Source organism: Pristis pectinata, chromosome 10, assembly GCF_009764475.1.
Source record: "Pristis pectinata isolate sPriPec2 chromosome 10, sPriPec2.1.pri, whole genome shotgun sequence".
Lineage (NCBI taxonomy): Eukaryota > Metazoa > Chordata > Chondrichthyes > Rhinopristiformes > Pristidae > Pristis > Pristis pectinata.
In genome coordinates this window covers 96,207,915-96,229,382 of record NC_067414.1, presented here as the reverse complement: position 1 = coordinate 96,229,382, position 21,468 = coordinate 96,207,915, and the positions used below count along the sequence as shown (strand labels likewise).

The following is a 21,468-nucleotide window of genomic DNA, read 5'->3' as shown; positions in this document are numbered from 1 at the left end:
TGTACAGTAAACTTTCAATTTCCTCTTGTATTTGACCTCCCAAAATGCATCACTTCACACTTGTCCAGGTTAAATTCCATCTGCCGTCTCCTCGCCCAAGTTTCCAGCTGATCTTATATCTTTATGTATCCTTTGACAACCAACCAAGTTCAAGTTTATTGTCACAGCCATGCATTCCCAGGGTATACTGTAAATGCCATGAATGTTAGTTTTTTTTCCCAGCAGCAGCACAGTACATTACAAACATGACAAACATCACTTAACATAAATTTAAATTAACATAAATTTAAATTAACATAAATTATACATAACTTACACAACAAAATAAACTTAACAACATCAGTTTTCATGTCACCTGCAAACTTACAAATCAGACCACCTACATTTTCTTCCAGATCATTTATACTACAAGCAGCAGCGGTCCCAGCACTGATCCTTGTGAAACACCACTGGTCACAGACCTCCAGTCAGAAAAACACCCTTCCACCACTGCCCTCTGTCTTCTGTGACCAAGCCAGTTTTGTATCCAATTTACCAACTCACTGTGGATCCCATGTGACTTAATCTTCTGGACCAACTTACCATGAGGGACCTCATCAAATGCTTTACTAAAGTCCACGTAGACCACATCCACTGCCCTACCCTCCCCAATCGTCTTCATCATTTCTTCAAAAAACTCAATCAAATTTGTGAGACAGGACGTCCCCAACCAAGCCAAATAAGTCCATACCTTTCCAAATGCGATGAATCTTCTCCAATAATCTCCTTACTGCTGATATAAGGCTTACCAGCCTATAATTTCCTGGTCTGTCCCTGTTGCCCTTAAACTATCTCTAGTCTTCTGGCACCTCACCAGTGACTAAAGAGGATACAAAGATCTCCGTCAAGGCCCCAGCAATGTCCACCCTTGCTTCCCTCAGTATTTCAGGATAGATCCCATCAGGCCCAAGGGACTAATCCACCTTAATGTTTTTTAAAACACCCAACACCACCTCCTGCTTACTATCAACATGCCCAAGAATATCAACATAACCCTCCCTGATCTCACCATCATCCATGTCCTTCTTGGTGAATACCGATGTGAAGTGCTCATTAAGGACCTCACCTACTGGTCTCCAGTAACCAAAACAATCTTCATTTGAATCTGGCAATTTTCCCATTGACCTTCATTAACAGAGAATCATGAAATTTACATTTTGGTAGGAAGAATAAGGAGATGCAATATAAATTAGAGAGCACAGTTCTCAAAAGAGTACTTTGAGTGATCTGGGGATATATGTGCAAATATCATTGAAAATGGCACTCTAGTTCAGAAAGCAATTAAAAAGGCATTCATAATTCTCAGTTTTAGAAGAAGAAAGTATAGGAGCAAGGAACTCATGAGGCACTTTTATAAAAACGGGTTGGTGGAGAATTGTGCCTAGTTCTAGTCATTACACTTCTGGAAAGAAGTGAACACCTTAGTGAGGAAGCAGAAGAGATTTACTGGGACAAGTTCCATAAAGAGGGACTTTAGTTTTGCGGAATAACCAGAGTAGCTGGGTTTTATCTCCTTGGAACAGATGTTGTTGAGGGGGACCTGACAGAATCACAAATAGAGTGAAGGCTTTAAATGGGGTAAAAAGAGAAAAACTGCTTGCATCAGTGGAAAGGTCAAGAACCAGAGGACATTGCCATTGCTGTAAGGATCATGAACAGACATAGAATGAAAGTAATTTGCAAAAGAGTTGGAAGTGACATGAGAAAAAACCTCTTCTGTTCAGTGAGTGGTTAGGATCTAGAATGCACTGCCAGGGGATGTCGTGGAGGCAGATTCAATCGTGGCATTCATAAAGAAAATTGGTAAGTCATGAAAGAAAAGGAAAATCCTGGGCTAAGGGAGAGAAGGCAGGGATGTGGAACTAGCTGAGTTGTTCTTGCACAGAGCTGGTATGGCTCCGTGGTCCCAATGGGTTCACTCTATGCTGGAACCTTTCCCTGATTTGATGACCTCCATTTTGCTCAGGTACCTTGGTGCCAATCAAGTCAAATGTTACAGAAACAGAAATGCTGGAAGAACTCAGCCAGTCGAGCAGCATCTGTGGAAAGAGAAATCAATTAATGTTTCAGGTCAATGACTCTTCATCATTTCAGATGCTGCTTGACTCTTTTTTTTAATTTTATTTACAGCGTGGTAACAGGCCCTTGCGGCCCAACGAGTCCGCACTGCCCATTTTAAACCCAAATTAACCTACCCGTACGTCTTTGCAATGTGGGAGGAAACCGGAGCACCCAGAGGAAACCCACACAGACACGGGAGAACGTACAAACTCCTTACAGACAGCTACGGGAATCGAACCCCGATCGCTGGCGCTGTAATAGCATCGTGCTAACCGCTACACTACCGTGCCGCCCTTTCTTCCAGCATGTCTGTTTATGTTTCAGATTCTAGTATCTGCAGTTTTATTTGTTTGTCAAATATTATCATCATAGTATAGGGCAGTTACTTTTGCTTTTGCTCCCTCACTCGATTCCTGTATCTACGCTGGATTGCTGAGATCAGGTGCTGAATAGTTCTTGCAGAACCCACGTTGAGCATCAGCCAGAAGTATGTGTGCAGAAAGTGGCTCATTGTCCCATTGCTGATACCTCTCATTACTTTGCTGTTGATTTTAACTTTCTAGATCAGATTTGTTCTGGTTTAAGTGGTTAGGACCTATAAGAACAATTTTCATTGTGGTTAGTTCGCTATCATAATAACTTTACTGGAATAGCAGGGCTATAGCGGGGAAGGGCACAGGTTAACTATGATGCACTGTTCCTTAGCACTACAGCCACATTGTAGACTTGTTTGCTTGACAGCATCGTGCCTGTGATTATGTTAACTGATGATGATGGGGAGCTAAATTCATGTGTGTGGCGTTATTGTCATAAGGTCCCCCTTTCTTCATGTTTTGGCTTTCAGACCATCATAGGTATAAGCTGGAATTTACAAACAATTACTTCTTAGGTTTTTTACTCCTTTATATAATCATCGTCATGGAACATAAATATCAAAAGTGGCGAAATTAGTCAACTGGCCAGGCAGCAACTGTGGATAGAGAAACAGAATATATGTTTCAGGTCCATCAAGTCATGCAGCACAGCCTTCAGCCCATCGTATTTTTAACCAGGATGCTGCCTGGATGGCAGAGCATGTCTTATGAGGATAGGTTGAGTGAGTTAGGGCTTTTCTCTTTGGAGAGGAGGAGGAGGAGGATGAGAGGTGACTTGATAGAGGTGTACAAGATAAGAGGCATAGATCGAGTGGACAGTCAGAGACTTTTTCCCAGGGCGACAGTGGCTAACATGAGGGGACATAATTTTAAGGTGATTGGAGGAAGGTATAAGGGGGATGTCAGAGGTAAGTTTTTTTACACAGAGAGTGGTGGGTGCATGGAACGCACTGCTAGCAGAGGTTGTGGGGGCAGATACATTAGGGACATCTAAGAAACTCTTAGAAAGCCGCATGAATGAAAGAGAAATGGGGGGCTATATGGGAGGGAGGGGTTAGATAGTTATTAGAGCAGGATAAAATGTCGGCACAACATTGTGGGCCGAAGGGCCTGTCCTGTGCTGTAATGTTCTATGTTCATGCTGACTATCAAGTACTGTATTAATCCCATTTACCAGCACTTCATCTGTAACCTTCTATACTTTGGCAATTCAAGTGCTCCCCTAGGCACTTTTTAAATGTTGTGAGGTTATCTGCCTCCATAAACCCCTCAGGCAGTTCCAAATTCTAACCACCCTCTGGATGAAAAGTTTGTTCTTCGGATCCTCTCTAAACTTCTTATCATTTACCTTAAACATATGCCCTCCAGTTTTAGACACTTCTGCCATGGGGAAAGGTTTCCTACTCTCTTCCTTATCTATGCCTCTCAGAATTTTGTGTCCCTGCTTGTTTCTGCTGGAAAGCACTTATGAAACCACCCCCTTTTTCGTTGTTAAAGTATAATGAGTTTAAAATTATGTTGTTCTATTAGAGTTACAATGTAAATACAAGTCATGCATGGGAAAGTTTAGGAGTAGTGAAATTATAAACATGGCTTTATATTTTCCCTACAGCAAGTTACAGATGGTTCTTTGCATAGTGTGACTATTAATTCTGCTCACTCACGTACACCTTCAGTCCATTATTGTTCTGCTTTCCTGTTTGAGTAATTTATTTTTAATGAATCTGAAATGGCCTTCTAATTTTTAAATTGTACCCTCCATTCAGGAAATAATTGAATCCAGTGAAAGGTTGAAAGTACAAACCAAAGAGCTCAAAGATGCCCACAGTCAGCGTAAACTGGCAATGCAAGAGTTCTCAGAGATGAATGAGAGAGTTACAGACCTGCGCTCCCAAAAGCAGAAGCTTTCTCGCCAGCTCCGGGACAAGGAGGAAGAAATGGAAGCAATGATGCAGAAAACTGAGAGTTTGCGACAAGATCTGCGGAGAGTGGAGCGGGCCAAAAAAGAGGTGGGTTTGATTTTCTGTTTTGGATTGGGATTTCAGACCAGTTAACGTTAGGGGCCCCTCCCCTCCCTGACCGTCCTTCCCCTTCCCTCTCTGACTGTCCTTCCCCTTCCCTCTCACCCCAGCTCACCTTTCCCTTCCCCTTCCAGCAGCGGAGGACATGTTGGTTACTTACTCCAATGCCAGGGTAGTAGAAGGGTTGGCAGAGTAAAGAGATGGACTTTCTCAAAGGGGAATCCTTTCCCACTCTTGCATCTGTTTCTGGACAATTTCTTTCATGTTTTAAATAGAATATTATATTTACCTCCCGTGTTGTTATCTGGTGAAGAGAGCAGCCACATTGTCAGGAGTATATATCTTCATTGTATTTTCAGTGGAAAGACAACAAGATGTTGTGGATATATTGGTATTGGTTTATTATTGTCACTTGTACTGAGGTACAGTGAAAAACTTGTCTTTCATACCGATCGTATGATCAATTCATTAAACAGTGCAGTTGGGTTAGTACAGAGTGCATTGAGGTAGTACAGAGTGCATTGAGGTAGTACAGGTAAAAACAATAGTACAGAGTAAAGTGTCACAGCTACAGAGAAAGTGCAGTGCAATAAGGTGCAAGGTCACAACAAGGGTAGATTGTGAGGTCAGAGTCCATCTCATCGGAGAAGGGAACCGTTCAATAGTCTTATCACAGTGGGGTAGAAGCTGTCCTCAAGTCTAGTGGTACGTGCCCTCAGGCTCCTGTATCTTCTACCGATGTCTTGATATATCCTTTCTTCGGTATAGCAGCACGGAGGCTGAGGGAATGGATGATTATCCAGATCACAGGCCTTCTTGTTTGGAAATAGTTTGTATCTCACCACGGCAGCTGTGGTATTAAAATTCAAGTAATTGTAAAATCGCTATTAAGAACCCTGCATTATAGTGACTATGAAATTACCAGATAGGGTAAAAACCCATTTAGTTCACCAATGTCCTTCAGGGAATGAATCTGCTGTCCTTACCCTGTCTGGCCTATATGTGAGCCCAGAACTTCAGCAATGTAGTTGACTTTTACCAATCCACTAAAATGGTCCATGTGAGATGATGGGGAATGAGTGCCATTCTTCCCAGCAAAGTCTACATTCTGGTCATGAATAAAAAAAGCTTCTTTGTTTTAAATTATGAAATGTGCCTTAAACTTTTGCTTGAATGAATATTCTGTGACCAAGAGTCAAGGAGGAGAAATTGAATGCAGTTACATGCCATGGTACATGAAGTGGTCCAGACCTGAGGTCCATTTGGTATCCTGTTCACACTGTGCAACAGCAACTCGGGCCACTAAAGTAATATAAACACTCCTACGCATTACACATATCGGATTTCCTAGTACACCACTCAATTGCATTTTCTAGACTGGTCCCACGCTCACTTGGTCTTTTATTACTTTTCTGTTATTAGTTCAACTTCTGAACATAATTTATAAGGAAGATGCAGAGGATTCGTATATCTACATTTTAAATACTTGGAATTGGAGACTTTCTTGTTTTTTTTACATAATATAATGTCTGTTTTTTGTACCTCTGTTTCCTGTCTGATATTGCAAAGGTAAACAGCTTCACTGTAAGTGATAGCTCACAGAGGATGCCAGCTGCCTGATGCACAGCCCACCTTCGTTCTGTATTGTTGGATGTTCAATGCCAAGCAAAATAGGAATGAGTCTATACTTAGTTGAGTGCTCCATTGTGCAATAATGTTTACGTTAGGAGCTGCACTGGTGATGAAAGCATTCTTCTCTCTCTCCGTTGAAACAGACCAAAGGCTGAAAAGTTGACTGTTATTTTTTTTGACTGTGCGTTTATATGAACTCTGTGGTACAGTTATTACCCACTTAATATGTTAGGCTTTATTTTAAACACATTTCTAAACTCTAACTAAATTTCAATGAAGTTCTTGTTCCGGCTATTTCTAATTCCTTTCCTTTCTGTTCTGCTTCATTTTAGAATTCTTGCTCGACTTTTCCTCTTCGCCCACCCCCCCACCATTTGTTTTTTGTCACTGTTCTTGACTAGAGAGAAAGTAAAGAAAGGCAAATGCCCCAATGTAGAACTTGGTTACAGTGGATGAACATTATGGTTTGAATGCATGTCAAGGGTAGTGAATGCAGTTACTGAAATGGATGCCGTTGTATCAGTGCAAACTATCGGATTTGTCACATGAATTGCCTTTTCTGATCTGCCTTGTATCTCCTTTTAGGACTTATAGTAGTTCTGTTGATTGGAATCAGCTTTGGGTTGCTAAAGTAATGCACCTATTTCAGTGGTTTAACTTTTTGCAACTATCTGTTCACCTTTGACCCTGGTAACACTGGTGTTTATTGTCCATCTCTCGTTGCTCCACAGATAGCGATGATGGGCCACCATCTTACCCTGGTACCATCCATTAGTGAAGGTACCTCCAGAATTGTATGCGCGCCTTATTTAAAATGGTTTAGATTTGAAGGGAGCTTGCCGTTTTATGCCGGTGCTGCCTTTGTTCTAAGTGGTCTCAGAATCAGATTTGACACATACTGGGATTATGTAATTTCATTAAGGATACCTGCTGTCAGTCAACTCAGTATAAGTAATCATCTGTTCCTCAATTCTGGCCAACACAGAGAAAAAAAATCAATGTTGTTTTCCTACTGAAGACAATCTTCCTATAAACTTTATTCTCATTCTATATAGTTGTACATAGGTTGTCTGCTCCTTGAATTCTGACTGAACAAGTACATGCATGACTAACCTCCCTTCTTAGACATCTCAAGTATCCTTACTTCCCTTGGACTTTATTGTCTCTGGTAGCCTTCAAGTCTCTGAGTCTTAAATCTGGGTTCACCTGATCATCATATCTAATGATAGCGAAATCCAATCTTTACATCCCTTGTTCTGTTTCTTATCTTGTCTGTAAGTGGGGCTTTCTTTCTTCTCCCTGTGCAATAAGCCCTACTTAAATGTTATTTTAGATATGTAAATCTTTGCCTTTGCTCTATCCATCCCCCTCACACTCTGCAACTTAAAACTAACTTGTTTTCTTTCTTCCCCATTCTGACCAAGACACTTCAAATGGAAATCTGAACTCTGTTTTTTGTTCCACAGATGCTACCTAACCAGCTGGGTATTTTCTTTTCTCTTATTGCTTGAGAATAAATCTGCTGTTTTGGCACCGGTAATGCTGACAATTATTCTCCATTCCAAATAGTACTTGGAAAATTCTTGGATTGCTGCAGTCTGTCGTTTATTGCAAGATTTTGATGCAACATGATAAAGGAGCAGAAATGTAGATGCAAGTCAGGGTAGTTTGAAACCTGGATGAAAACCTTAAAGAGGAGACATTCACGTGTCCCTGCTGCTCCTGTCCTTCTGGTTACAAAGGTTGGAGGTCTGGGATATCTTGTCAGAGTAGCCTCAACAAGCCACAGGCGATATGTACAGGCGAATGTGTTGCAGTCAAGAGGGCTGCTTTGTGGTGGGTAAGTGGTCATGCATAACACCAGGTCATGCAAATGTTACCACATATCAGGTGATGCCTGAATGTCGTCCACGTCTTGTTGTGCACGTGAACCTGGACTTCACTTTCTGAGGAGTGTGAATAGAACTAAGCAACGACTGCTTTCATTGATATAACAGCTGAAAATGGTTGGAGCTAGAACAGTACCTTAAACTCCAAAGATATCATGGGGGTGTGATCTTCTTTTGTGCATGGTTTCAATTCTATGATCCCCATTGTGCATTTGATGTGAAGGGAATTGCTTTTACTTTGCCTGTACAATTCATGTTCAAACCAAGCCTGTATTGTAATGAGAGCTAAAATCAAGTAGCCCTGACTGGACGTAGTTATCTTCATGGAGGTTTGGAAGTTTGGACCCATGTGATAAAATGGAATTCAGTTGCTGTGAATTAATGGCTCTTCTGTTGATCACCTAGAGTGTCTGATTCCTGTTCAAACTGAATGTTATAATTTTGATTAAACTTTTAATGTTACGTTTCACAAGGATGTTGCTGGGACTGGAGGTTCGAGTTATAAGGAGAGACTGGATAGGCTGGGACTATTTTCCTAGGAGCGAAGGAGGCTGAGGGGTGACCTTATAGGGGTTTATAAAATCATGAGGGGTATTGATAAGGTGGACGGTCACAGTCTTTTTCCTGGGGTAGTGGGGTCTAAAACTAAAGGGCATAGGTTTAAGGTGAGAGGGGAAAAATTTAAAGTGGACCTGAGAGATAAGTTTTTCCACACAGAGGGTGGTGGGTATCTGGAAAGAGCTGCAGGTACAATTACAGTGTTTAAAAGACACTTGGACAGGTACATGGATAGAAAAGGTTTAGAGGGATATGGGCCAAATGCAGGCAAATGGGACTAGCCCAGGTAGACAACTTGTTCAGCATGGATGAGTTGAGCCGAAGGGCCTGCTTCTGTGTTATATAACTCTATGACTGACACTGTTCTCAAAAGGAATACATGGAAGTGCCCATACACAAAGTCTTAGTGATTTATATAAATGTGATTGTTCCCATTCAAACTAAGTTGTTAGTTGAGGTCATTCAGCTGGAACGCACAGTCTCACAGTACTTCTCAGTATTTGATGGTTTCTACAATTCCACTGGCAGGCTGCTTATAACGATGGCCCTTGTGTACCTAACATATCACCCAATATCGATGTTTTCCCAAACCAGCTGGATGTGCAGATGGAACAATCAGCTGCAGAGGCAACGAAGGAGCGGAAGCTGCGAGAACGGAGCGAGCAGTACGCAAAGCAGTTGGAGGATGAACTTGAGGGGCTCAAGGTGAGACTGGCTGATAGGAAATTTAAGAAACATGTTTCATTGTCTCCTGCTTCTAATGAGATGAATTGTAAGGCATTATGTCAGCTCAGTGCTTCCCAAAGAGTTCGTGTGACAAAATAGGACAGTTTGGCCCTGGTCTGTCAGTTGCAAACACCGACCCAGAGGAAAGATGCTGCCTCACTCTATAAGGCAGAGAAGGGGATAAAACCAAAAGAAAGGGAGGTTTGAACAACACTTTGGAGTATCTCATTTATATTATTGTTGCAATCAGTCACAGAGAAGTATATTTCTAGAAAATTGGCATGTTTTAATTACTATGATCTACTTACTAATATTAATCCATGGGATTCCCTAGAAGTATTAAAACCCCACTAGGGCTATTGTTTGTTAGTTTTTAATTTAAAGTAGCATCAGGTAAATATGCTACTAAGTCAGCAAACACAGAAAAGTCTAAAAGGATTTTGGAAACCCTTTGGTTTTGTGCAAGATTAAATTTAGGGGTCCCTATTTGAAAACCATGCCCCCTATTTGAAAACCATGCCCCCATAGCCAAAATATTTAAAGCTTTTCAAAAGCAAAATAAAACTGCAGCTGCTGTAACTATGAAATAAAAATGGAAATGCCAGACATACTCACCAGGTCAGGCAGCGTTTGCGAAGAGAGGAACAGGTCAATGAACATCCATCAGTTCTGGTGAAAGTTTAAAACATTGGCTCTTGTTTTTGCTCCACAGATGCTGTTTGACCTGATGAGTTCTTCCAACATTCTGTGCTTTTATTTAAAGCTGTTTTTACTTCTCTTTAGTTTTCAGGGCTTACTGTCATTCAGTAGAAGCAAAAAAACAGTATACCTTAGCTGGCATGTATTCTTGAAGGAATCAGCATGGTTTATTTGATAATCCTGGCATCTGAGGCAGGTGGTCAGCGGCCAAACCACACTCCATCTTTGGAAGGTGTAATCTAGGTTAATACTATACTGCGATACATGAGATGTGCTACCTTGTTGGAACTATTCATTAGATGAAATGTTAAATCCACGCACCGATCACATTCCTAATGGATGTAAAAGACTCTGTGATATTACTGCTGAGCAGGCTGTCATCACCAAACAAGTCACCCCATTGTATATTGAATTCTGCAGCATTCTCCATGTTAACACTGAAAATATTATACTGATATTTAGTAAGCTACTGTATAAGAGGTAGGCACCAAACTTTCATGGCTTTGTGAATGTAGGAAGAAATTTCATTTCTTTATCTTTTATATTCTACAAATAGAAAAGGGTAGATAAATGGGGTTAAGGCTAATTCAGCCATTCAATCAGTTTGATGACTGTGAACTGATTAAATGGTTGAATTGGCCTGAGCCTACACTCAGCCCATGAATTCTCTCTTTTTTTGAAGCGTGATAGCCAGCTTGTCCAGTCGTACAGCAAGAGTCCTCCAGAGTATCTATTTCAAGTGGTGTTTTAAACATTAGCATTGATCAGGATATTAGGAGAAGTCCCTGCTATATTGGCACAGGATCTTTTAAGTCTACATGTTAAACCAGACACTCCTTGGTTTAAAAGATGGAATTTCCAACAGTGTAGCAGTTCCTAACTACTGGGGCAGTTAAATGAGTAGTAAAATGTAAGTTTAGTCTACTTAATGGATGCAAATAATTGGTACCAGCTCCTAGGCATGACATTTATACACTGAAACAAGTTTGACATCTGAAATTGTAGTAGAAATGTTGGTCTTCTGTTGTCTAAGAGCAATGAACTTCATGAATTGATTTGGTCATCACAATATGGCTGTGAATGGAATACAGGATGTTAAACTTTTCTGATGTTGGGCAATATGGCATGTAACTGGTTATATTATTACAGCTCCAAACATTTTTTGTTAACAGCAGAAGCAGGTTGGACGATCCCCTGGTGTGAGCAGTACAGAGCATCAGCAGGAAGTGGCAAAGCTTAAAGCTGACTTGGAGAAAAAGACCGTGTTCTATGAGGAGGAGCTGTCTAAACGGGAAGCCCTGCATACTACTGAGATCAGGAACTTGAAGAAGGAGCTTCGGGATGCAGAGGGACAGCATCTCACCCTCAAGAAGGAAATAATGATTTTAAAAGACAAGTTAGAAAAAACCAGGAGAGAAAGGTAAGTGTGCCTGGTTCACTTGACCAATTCCCACGGTGAAAAACCACCAGGAGCAAGAACTTTGCATGTGAATCAGCTGCTATTTACTTGGAGCCAACTGAAATATAATGGTAACAACAAGGCACCTTTCGCATCCTCGAGACTATGGGCATTGATAGAAGAGTGGCTAAGAGAAAATGGTGACTAGAGTTGGTACCTTTCTGCAAGTCACTTTTCGATTGCCAGGCAGTACTGTTTACTGGGATCAGTGCTGGCGCCTCATCTATATAAAACTGATTTGAATGAAGGGACTGGATGTACTGCAACCAAATTTGCTGATAATACAAAGATAGGTAGGTTAGCAAGTTGTGAGGAGGACACAGAGCCTACCAAGAGATGGGTAGGCAGAAGTTAGCAGGCGGAATTAGAATTGGTTTATTACTGTCACTTGTACCAAGGTACAGTGAAAACTTGTCTTGCATACTGTTCATGCAGATTAATTCATTGCACAGTACATCGAGATAGTACAGGATAAAGTAAATACAGGATGCAGAATAAAGTGTAACAACTACAGAGAAAGTGCAGTGCAGGCAGACAATAAGGTGCAAGGTCATAATGAGGTCGATTGTGATGTCAAGAGTCCATCTTGTCGTACTAGGGAACCATTCAAGAGTCATATAACAGCGGGATGGAAGCTGTCCTTGAGCCTGGTGGTACGTGCTCTCAGGCGTTTGTATCTTCTGCCCAATGGGAGGGGGGAGAAGTGAGAATGTCTGGGGTGGGTGGGGTCTTTGATTGTGTTGGCTGCTTTACTGCGGCAGCGGGAAGTATAGACAGAGTCCACGGAGGGGAGGCTGTGCTGAGCTGATGTCCACGGCTCTAGTATAATGTGGGAGAATGTGAGATTTTCCACTTTGGAAAGAAGAATGAAAAAGGAAGTTATTATTTAAATGAAGCAAAACTACAAAATATGGCAATGCATCTTGGCATCTAGTACATGAAAGAAACAGCATGCAGATGCAGCATGGAATGTTTGCCCTTATTGCAAGTTGTATGGAGTATAAAACAAGGGATGTTTTGATGAGACTGCACCTGGAGTATTGTGTGCACACTTGCCCTCCATATTTAGGAAAGGATGTGCTTCCATTGGAGGCTGTGCTGAGAAGGTCGATTCCTGCATGAAGAAAGGTTGAGTAGGCAGGGTCTACTGGAGTATGTAAGAATGAGAAACTTTCTCATTGAAATATAAGATTGTGAGGGGAATCTCAGGCTGGATGCTGAGTGGTTACTTCCCTAAGGGGGCGTATCCAGAACCAGGGGGCACAGTTTCAGAATAAGGTGTCACCCAATTAAGAAGGCGATGCAGAAGAATTCCTTCTCTCAGGGTTCTGAATATTTTTGAATTCCCTTTACCGGAGAGCTATACAGGCTGTCGGTGAACATATTCCTCTCTGAAACTAACAAGCACTTAAGATGCAAAGGCGTCAGAAACGTGGGGACAGAGTGGGAAAGGATATTGAGGCCAAGAATGGATCAGCCATGGTCATATTGAATGGCAGACCAGGCTCAAGGGGCCAATTGGCCTCCTCCTCTTTTATGTTCTACGGAGTGATTCATAGCTGGTGATCCTAAGATCACTTGCTGACTTGCTTCTTCCATTGAGGATTTGTCTCCCATTACATTGCATTGGCCCAGTTTGGCAATGCAACTCAGAGTTTCTCTTAGTGCACTGACAGAACATATTGGTTTATTATTATCACATGTACCAAGGTACAGTGAAAAACTTTGCCTTGCGTGCACCCAGGCCCCTCAAGCCTGTCCCACCATTCAGTTGATCACGGCTGATCTATGCTGGCTTCAGCTGCTCTTCTGTGCCAGTTCCCAGTAACCCTCGATTCCTCGAACTTTCAAATATTTATTACTTGAAATGCTTTCAATGATCCGGCCTCCTGCACTCTCTGAGGCAGAGAATTCGAGAGATTCATTACCCTCTAACGAAAGAAATTTCTATGTGTCTCAGTTTTAAATTACTGGCCCCTTATTTTGTACTATGTCCCCTTGTTAGTGACTCTCCCACCAGTTGAAATATCCCAACATCTACCCTGTCAAGCCCCCTTTTGATCTTATGTGTTTCAATATGGTCACCCCAGATTCTTCTAAACTCCAGGGAAAACAGACCAAAACTCTCTAGCCTCTTTTGATAAGACAATTCCCTATTATCCCAGGAACGAGCCTGCTGAATCTCCTATGGACTCCCTCTAATGCTACAACCTTTTTTAGGTAAAACTGTGCTCAGTATTCCAGGTGTGGCCTCACCAACTCCCTGTATAACTTTAGCAAAACCTCCCTATTCTTAAACTCCAACCCCTTCACAATCAAGGCCAAAATGTCTTCTTAACTACTTGTTGGATTGTCTGCTAATGTTTTTGTGATTCCTGCACTGAAACACCCAGATCCCTCTGACCTTCACTCATTTGCAGTCTCTCTCCAATCTGCCTTCTGAAACTCTTGCTGACATGCATACTTCCCCACATTAAACTCTATTTGTGAGGTTTTCACCCAATCCCCGAGGCTCACTCACTGCCAAAGCTGTCACCCTTATTAAATGTTTCTGAATGTCTGACATTCATGCATTTGAAAAAAAAGTTAAAATTATAATCATTACTTAAGTTGAAATATAAAACAAACCGCCTTACAATAACTAAAAACACTTAAGTTGACTAAACCTAATAAAAATCTCTACTTTTTCCCAACCACTGATGTTTCCCTTTCATTTTAAAGAGACTGCTGTACTTGCAGCAGGTCTAACTTGACGCAGGCTTGTTAAGTAGATTTCCCACCCTGGGAAGTGGGGAAGCTGGCAACACATATGTTCTGGCACTGAAGCTCTGGTGAATGGAAGGCTGCACTTCTGTCTATATTACATAATAGCCCAGTGGCAAGCTTATCTTGCGGCAGAACTCAGTGGGAAATCTGCCCCCTTGTTCTTTTGAGCTAGTTGTTATATGTTAGGTAAGTCATTATTCTGAAAGATTGAGGCAGAGGGAACAGAAAGAGATTCATTCAATTTGATAGTTCCGCTGGCAATCCCTTAAAGTTGGAACACCCGTCTTTCATCGAGCTCTTAACCTGTTCCTACTGGTAAATCCTGCATGAGTCAGTGCAGTTGAGTATGAAAGCAAAAATTTTAGCAAAACGAAAGGCAATTGGAACCATTCTTTCGTCCAGTTCCTGTACTGTTTGCATTGTTGTCACCGCTACCCAACTCATTTAATCATCCAAAGGCATAGGTTAAGCTTCCAACCACTTGATTTAATGAAGCAAGTCAAATGACTTTCAATAAGACTTATTTGAAATCTTTCAGAGTGTTGTATAAAAAAAACTATAAAATTGGTAGCTGAAATCCTTCATCCCTGGAACCATTCTACTAAATCTTTTCTGCATGCAACGTGAGGATGCTCAAGGGTTGGCCGTGATCTACCTCTAAGGTTAGTGCTGCGAACTTCAAATGTGCTGTGCCACCGATGGAGTACTTGTGAATCATCATGTAGGAAAATGACCAGATGTTCTGATTGTTAGGGAGTAACTTTAAAATCACATATTAAAAGAATCATTAAGGCACAGAAGGTAACTTATTACTGTTAGAACAATGCCATTAGTCTCATTTCCCTGCACTTTCCCCATATCTCTACAAATTATTTTCCCTCAACTGCTTATCCATTTCTCTCTTGAAAGCTTTAATCGACTGTTTGCACCAACCTAAGAGGTTGTGAGTTACAGATCATCTATGTAAAAATATTTCTATTGCATCCTCCGTGCATCCTTTGCCCATAACTCTCGATCTGTGCCTTCTGGTTCTTAAAATATTCATTAATATTAGCAACTTCCTTTCATTTACCCAATCTAAACCAATCATGATGTTGTACATCTGTATCAAAGTGTCTTTGTTCCAGTCAGAACATCTCAGTTTCTCTAGTGTAACATGGTAGCTGAAATCCCTCATCCCTGGAACCATTCTAGTAAATCTTTTCTGCAGCTAATCTAGGATCTTGTCATCCTGAAGTGACCAGAATTGGATGCAATACTCCAGCTGCGGTATAACGTGTGTCTTAGACATTTTCAACATAACTGCCCTACTTTTGTGTTCCATGCCTCCCGATCCTGGTTTACATGATTTAGTAACCTCTCTATCACCGTGCCCTGCTGCTTCTATAACCTCTTTATCGGCATGCCCTGCTGTTTCTAAACACTTTTTACACATACACCCAGGTCCCATTCTCCCTGCACGCTTGTTAGAATTGTACCATTTAGTCGATATTGCCCTTCCTTGTTGTATTAAGAATTTTAGATTAGGTATTAAGATAGATCTTTATTAGTCACGTGTACATCGAAACACACAGTGAAATGCATCTTTCGCGTAGAGTGTGCTGGGGGCAGCCCGCGAGTGTCGCCACGCTTCCAGCGCCAACATAGCATGCCCACAATTTCCTAACCCATACGTCTTTGGAATGTGGGAGGAAAACGGAGCACCCGGAGGAAATCCACGCGGACACGGAGAACGTACAAACTCCTTACAGGCAGCGGCAGGAATTGAACCCGAGTCTCTGGCACTGTAATAGCGTTACACTAACTGCTACACTACCATGCCTGCCCTCATTAAATCCTGGTTCTACCATTGTTCAGCAGATGTAAATCATTTAATTAAGTATTGGAAGAAGCTGGGAGTTCTCCCACTGTTCTGAGCTCAATAAATAACAAAATACATAATTCCTGAAAATCTGAAATAAAAACATCGGAGAGAGCATCTGAGGAGAGAGAATCAGAGTTAATGTTTCAGGAACCCTTTAACAGAATCGTGCTGTCTGCACAGATGTTACCTGATATGCTGAGCACCTCTAATAAAACAAAAGCAAGTTTACTGGTCATCTGTGTCACATTCTATTTGTGTGTCCTTGCAATGCATGAATAGATTAGTGTGCTTATCTATTTAAAAATAGTGACTACAATTGGATTTGGAATATCCTGAGATTTTGATGCTGTTATGTCTAAATACCACCTTTTTTCAGTAAAGCTTATTTTAAAGCTTTGGGCAATTTAGCATCTGGCACATCTGTTTCTATCTATTTTGCATCTCTCCACTCTCTGTGATGTTGTCCTTTGTCTGTTGCTCAGACATGCATTTATGATGTGATGATAACCGTTTCTGCGATTTGAAGAAGGCACAGTGCCTTGCAGCCAGTATCCAATCCCAGAAATGCACAGAATTATCTTCAATTTCTCGTTTTCAATTGGAGTCACATTGGTGTACTTGATTCCTGGGACAGATCAGGGCTTTTGGAAAAATACAGTAACAGTGCTAATGATTTCAGAACAAACTTGTCCTGGAACAATTTTGTTGCAATCTATAGGTCAATGGTTCTGAAAGAGTGAAATGTATTATTAGAATCAGATTTTGAGTGAATGCTGGAGGGCGAGTAGATCATGGAATGTTTAGTCTCCACATGCAGATGGAATCTCTCAATATGGAGCAGGGATTTGAGTTGTAGGGAAACACAAAGTCTGATCTATCTTCACAGTAAAACTGAAACAGACTTTGTGCTTTACAAGTATTCCTGCTGTAAACTCTTGGACAGCTTCATTCAAAACACCTCTACTAGTAAACCATCAAAGTCTATCCTGTTCTGCATTCCCATTCACGGACCGAGGGGACCTACCGTGTTACGTGGCCCTATTGTTGTTCCTCTCCAAGGATCAAGATATCTGGTCAGGTTATCATATGATCAAATGCACTTTGACATTTAAATGTAAGTCAGCTTTGCAATTTATTTGAAATGGCATAGGAATGTTGCAGTCAACAGAGGACTGAGAGCTTCATTTAGGTGTATGTTCTGTTGTGTGCTGATTTAAATTTATGTTTACAATACTTTCCTCAGACTGTCATCTCAAATGACAGCTTTAACGTCTTAAACATCCTCATTCCGTAAGGGTATGAAGGAGATTCATTGCATTTTAACTTTGTACAATACATGGTACATTCTCAATAAGAAGTAGTTTGCAGGTGTCTGGAGAAAGGACAAAAGAATGGGACTAAATGAGTTCTATTACTAAGCTGATACAGGCACAGTGAATGAATGGTGGACTGCTGTGCTCCTTCATTCGATCATTTCCATTTCCCCATTGTTCCAGTGCTACCATCAGCAGTGGTACTGGTAATTCAGTAAAACCAGTACTTCACTCTATGTAGGTAGGATGTAGGAAGTGAAGGCATTTACAAGAAAGTTCAGAAGCTGCCAAAGTTAAGAGTAAAAAAGAGGTCTTGCTGGAATAGTGCCAATTGCCCACAGATCTTTGGTCCTTCTGCAATGGGATTTTTGACCTATTTTCCTTCTTCACCACCCTAAAACCTTCCCCTTAAATACAAGAAATACTTAAGTAGCCCCAGCATGTTTCCCTTCTGCTGTATATGTGACTTTTGCTGAAGGGACAACATCCCTTTAGCTTTGAGCTGTGGACCATTAATGTGTTTGTGATGTTTTACATTTTTTTTTGCATCAGTCATGTTCCCCGCCCAAGCTCCATGTAGTGCAGATAGACCATAGAACAGTACAGCACAGGAACAGACCCTTCGGCCCACAATGCCTGCACCAAACATGATGCCTAATAAGCTAACTCTCTTCTGCCTGTACGTAATCCATATCCCTCCATTCCCTGCATATTCATGTGTCTGTCTAACAGCCCCTTAAACACCACTGCTTCCACCACTACCCCTGGCAGCCCGTTCCAGGCACCCTGGACATCTCCTTTAAACTTTCCATCTTTCACATTAAAGCTGTGCCCTCTAATATTTGATATTTCCACCCTGGGTAAGGGGTTCTGACTGTCTACCTTATCTATGGTTCTCATAATTTGATAAACTTCTATTGGTTCTCCCCTCAGCCTCCAACACTCCAGAGAAAAGAACACAAGTTTGTCCAACCTCTCCTTATAGTTCATACCTTCTAATCCAGGCAACATCTGGTAAACCACTTCCGCACCCTCTCCAAAGCCTCCACATCCTCCATGGAGCAACCAGAAATGCACACAATACTCCAAGTGCAGCCTAACCAAAGTTTAATGTAGCTTCACTGTGACTTCCTTACCCTTATACTCAGTGCCGCGTCTAATAAAGGCAAGCATGTCATATGTCTTCTTTACAACCCTATCTACTTAGAGGCCACTTTCGGTGAGCTATGGACTTGGACCCCAAGATCCCGTGGTACATTAATGCTGTGAAGAAGAGTTATACTCGAGTTGGCCTTGTGAACATCAAGTGAGCATGAGTCCTCATATTCTGCCTGGGTAGTCTACAACCCAAAGGCATGAACATTGAATTTTCCAATTTTAGGAAACCCTCCCCTTCAGTGGGTTCCCCCTCCCCATTCCCCCTTCTGATCCTTCTCTGGTCCTCCCACTTTTGTCCCCTTTCCCAACCTCAACCCCCCATCACCCACTGACCACCCCCCCCCCCCCCCCCCGGTTGTTCCATCCACCCACTACACACATAGTTTACCCACAGGTTTCCCCTTCTCCTCTCCCCCCGCCCCTTCCCCTATCTGGTTCTGGTTCCATCTGCCATTCACCTCTCCCTTAATGGTTCCCATTATCACTCCTTTACTTATCAGATTCCAGCCTTTGTGTTCCTGCTTATCACCCCCCAGTAGCTGTCTCCAATCTTCACCCTCCCCTTCTCCCACCTTGCTTTTATCATTATTTGTTCATCTTTGCCTGCCTCCATCTATCATCCACCCGCCACTGTCTCCCAGCTCCACCCACTCCCCTCCCTGGTGAAACCTGCCCGTCATCTTTCACCCCTCCTCAATCCACTCACCACTTCCCCTCTCCTCATTATACCAGCCATCTCCACTCTCAGTCCTAAAGCAGGGTTTCGATCCGAAACGTTAACAGTTCCTTCCCCCAACCATGGATGCTGCTCGACCCATTGAGTTTTCCAGCAGATTGTTTGTTGTTCCAGGTTCCAGCATCTGTAATCTCTTGTGTCTCGAGCATGAGTCCATTGCTGACCCTTGTTTTCTGCTCCCAGTGGTATCTGATTAGTCTACAGCTGACTGCCAAATCTAGACATTCAACTTCATTTACTACCAATTCTTCAGTTTTGAGAAGGCTTAATAAAATATTTTTTCTAGTTGTCATGTGTGTAGTATTCAGAATAATTTGTAATGTATTGTTGGATGTTAATTGAGAAGCTGTAGGCAGTGATCATTGTTGCTTCAGGGGCACTTTTTTAGTTAAATATCCAAGCAGCAACATTATAATATGAGGGATGTGTTAAAACTGGCTTTTTGATGTGACCAGCTAAATTTCAAAATTGTAAAAATCTGATAAGTGTATAATACACTGTGGGTGATGAGTTGTCCCTGTGCTGGTTTCACAGTAGGACAGCAGTACCCCCCTTGCTGCTTGAGATTTCTAAGTAATGAAGCAATGATATATGCCTAACAAGCCAGACTTGGTTAGTATTCAGTACTCACTTGGGTCTGTATCATGCTTTTAACTTGGTGAAACACCCCAGATCTTTTGAAATTTGCAATTATAGGACACATTTTGACTCCCAGTGGTGGACTGATCAACATTGGGGGCTGCATAAGAGGTCAGGATTGAAAGTGTGCAGAGATTTCAAAGGGTTTGTACAACATTTGAAGTAGCACATTATAATGGAGAAATAACAAACCCTGCCAAGGAGAACATGTCTTTGAAAGAAGTGCCTCCTTTCCACAGTCAGATTGGGATCGAGAAGGCTTAGTTTTTGGAAAGTGAAACAGTGGACTTGTTTCCCAGTATTTTGTGCTGCAGTGCAAAGAACCACTGAGTAACTTGGGTACCTAGAAAACATTGCCTCTTTTTTTAAAATGGAACACACAATAGCTGCCTTATTTGAATGGAGTTCATTGTTTAGATCAGTGTACAGAGGTGCTCTCAGGAGCTACCTGTTGGGATTGGTCCCTTCCGATATATATTCATGACTTGAATTTGCATGTACAGGCCCTATTTGCAGTTTCCTGGTGATTTGTTTTTTTTGGTAATTGGGATATAAACCAGTGATAAGCCATTGAAGGCAATGGACCAAAGCATGGGAAGAGAAATGGAATTAGTACAGATAGGTACAATGGGTGGCATGGACGGTGGGTGGGAGGGCCTTTTTCTGTGCTGTATGACCCTATGACTCCACAAGTATGTGGTAGAGTTTACACTGTAGTCAAGGATGGTGGAAGCAGGTTCATTAGCAACTTTCAGAGGCAAGTTGGATAAATACTCAAAGTGGAAAAAATTGCAGGGCATTGAGAAAAGTGCAGGGGCTTCTGGAAGAGCTCTTGTAAAGTCCTATGTGGAAATGCTGATCTTGAAGATGACCTTGTTTTGTTTTGTATCATTCTAAGTATATATCCAATTCACTTTCGACAGTCGTTATCCAGCAACCTTTCATGCAGTTTCTTCCAGACTAAGTGGCCTCACCACGGCCAGCATAAAGGAGATTGTTGTCCCAAATTGTAAAAAAAAATATGTGACAAAGGGCATTTGACCAGTAGGACTGTGCGAAACCTTGTGCTTATAGCTTCAGGACAGGAACAGGAGAACATTTAAGATTTCCCAGTGACTGCAGCACACTTTCAGTTTGACAGCTGAGCCTTGAAGACAAGGGAATCAAATTCTTATAAATGTTGAACTACTTAAACTGCTTGTTCCTTTAAACATATCCCTGCTATCCATATTACATTGCAGTCACATTCTGGAATTAACATGCCAAGGATGCACTCATGATGGGGATATGTCTTCCGTGTAAACGATATGATGCTGCTGGTTAAATATAACTCAATTTCGAGACAGTTTCACTTATTTGTATTGTGTATTTATGTACATATATATTTGTTAATGCAGTCAAAATGAAAGGGAAGAGTTTGAAGGCGAATTTAAGCAGAAATATGAGCGGGAGAGGATCATGCTGAGTGAAGACAACAAGAAGCTATCAAATGAACTCGATAAGGTGAGACTCCCCTGGCATTCTGTGCAATATA

General features: G+C 41.6%; 1 protein-coding gene across 1 annotated transcript in view; it reads left to right on the top strand.

Annotated features, from left to right (window-relative positions):
- The window catches only part of LOC127575539 (serine/threonine-protein kinase MRCK alpha-like), a 367,516-nt gene that overhangs the window by 254,416 nt on the left and 91,632 nt on the right, over positions 1 to 21,468 (top strand). The window contains 4 exon segments of the mRNA XM_052025471.1: positions 4,241 to 4,483; positions 9,169 to 9,279; positions 11,172 to 11,419; positions 21,332 to 21,437. Coding sequence (XP_051881431.1) covers positions 4,241 to 4,483; positions 9,169 to 9,279; positions 11,172 to 11,419; positions 21,332 to 21,437 — 708 coding nt within the window.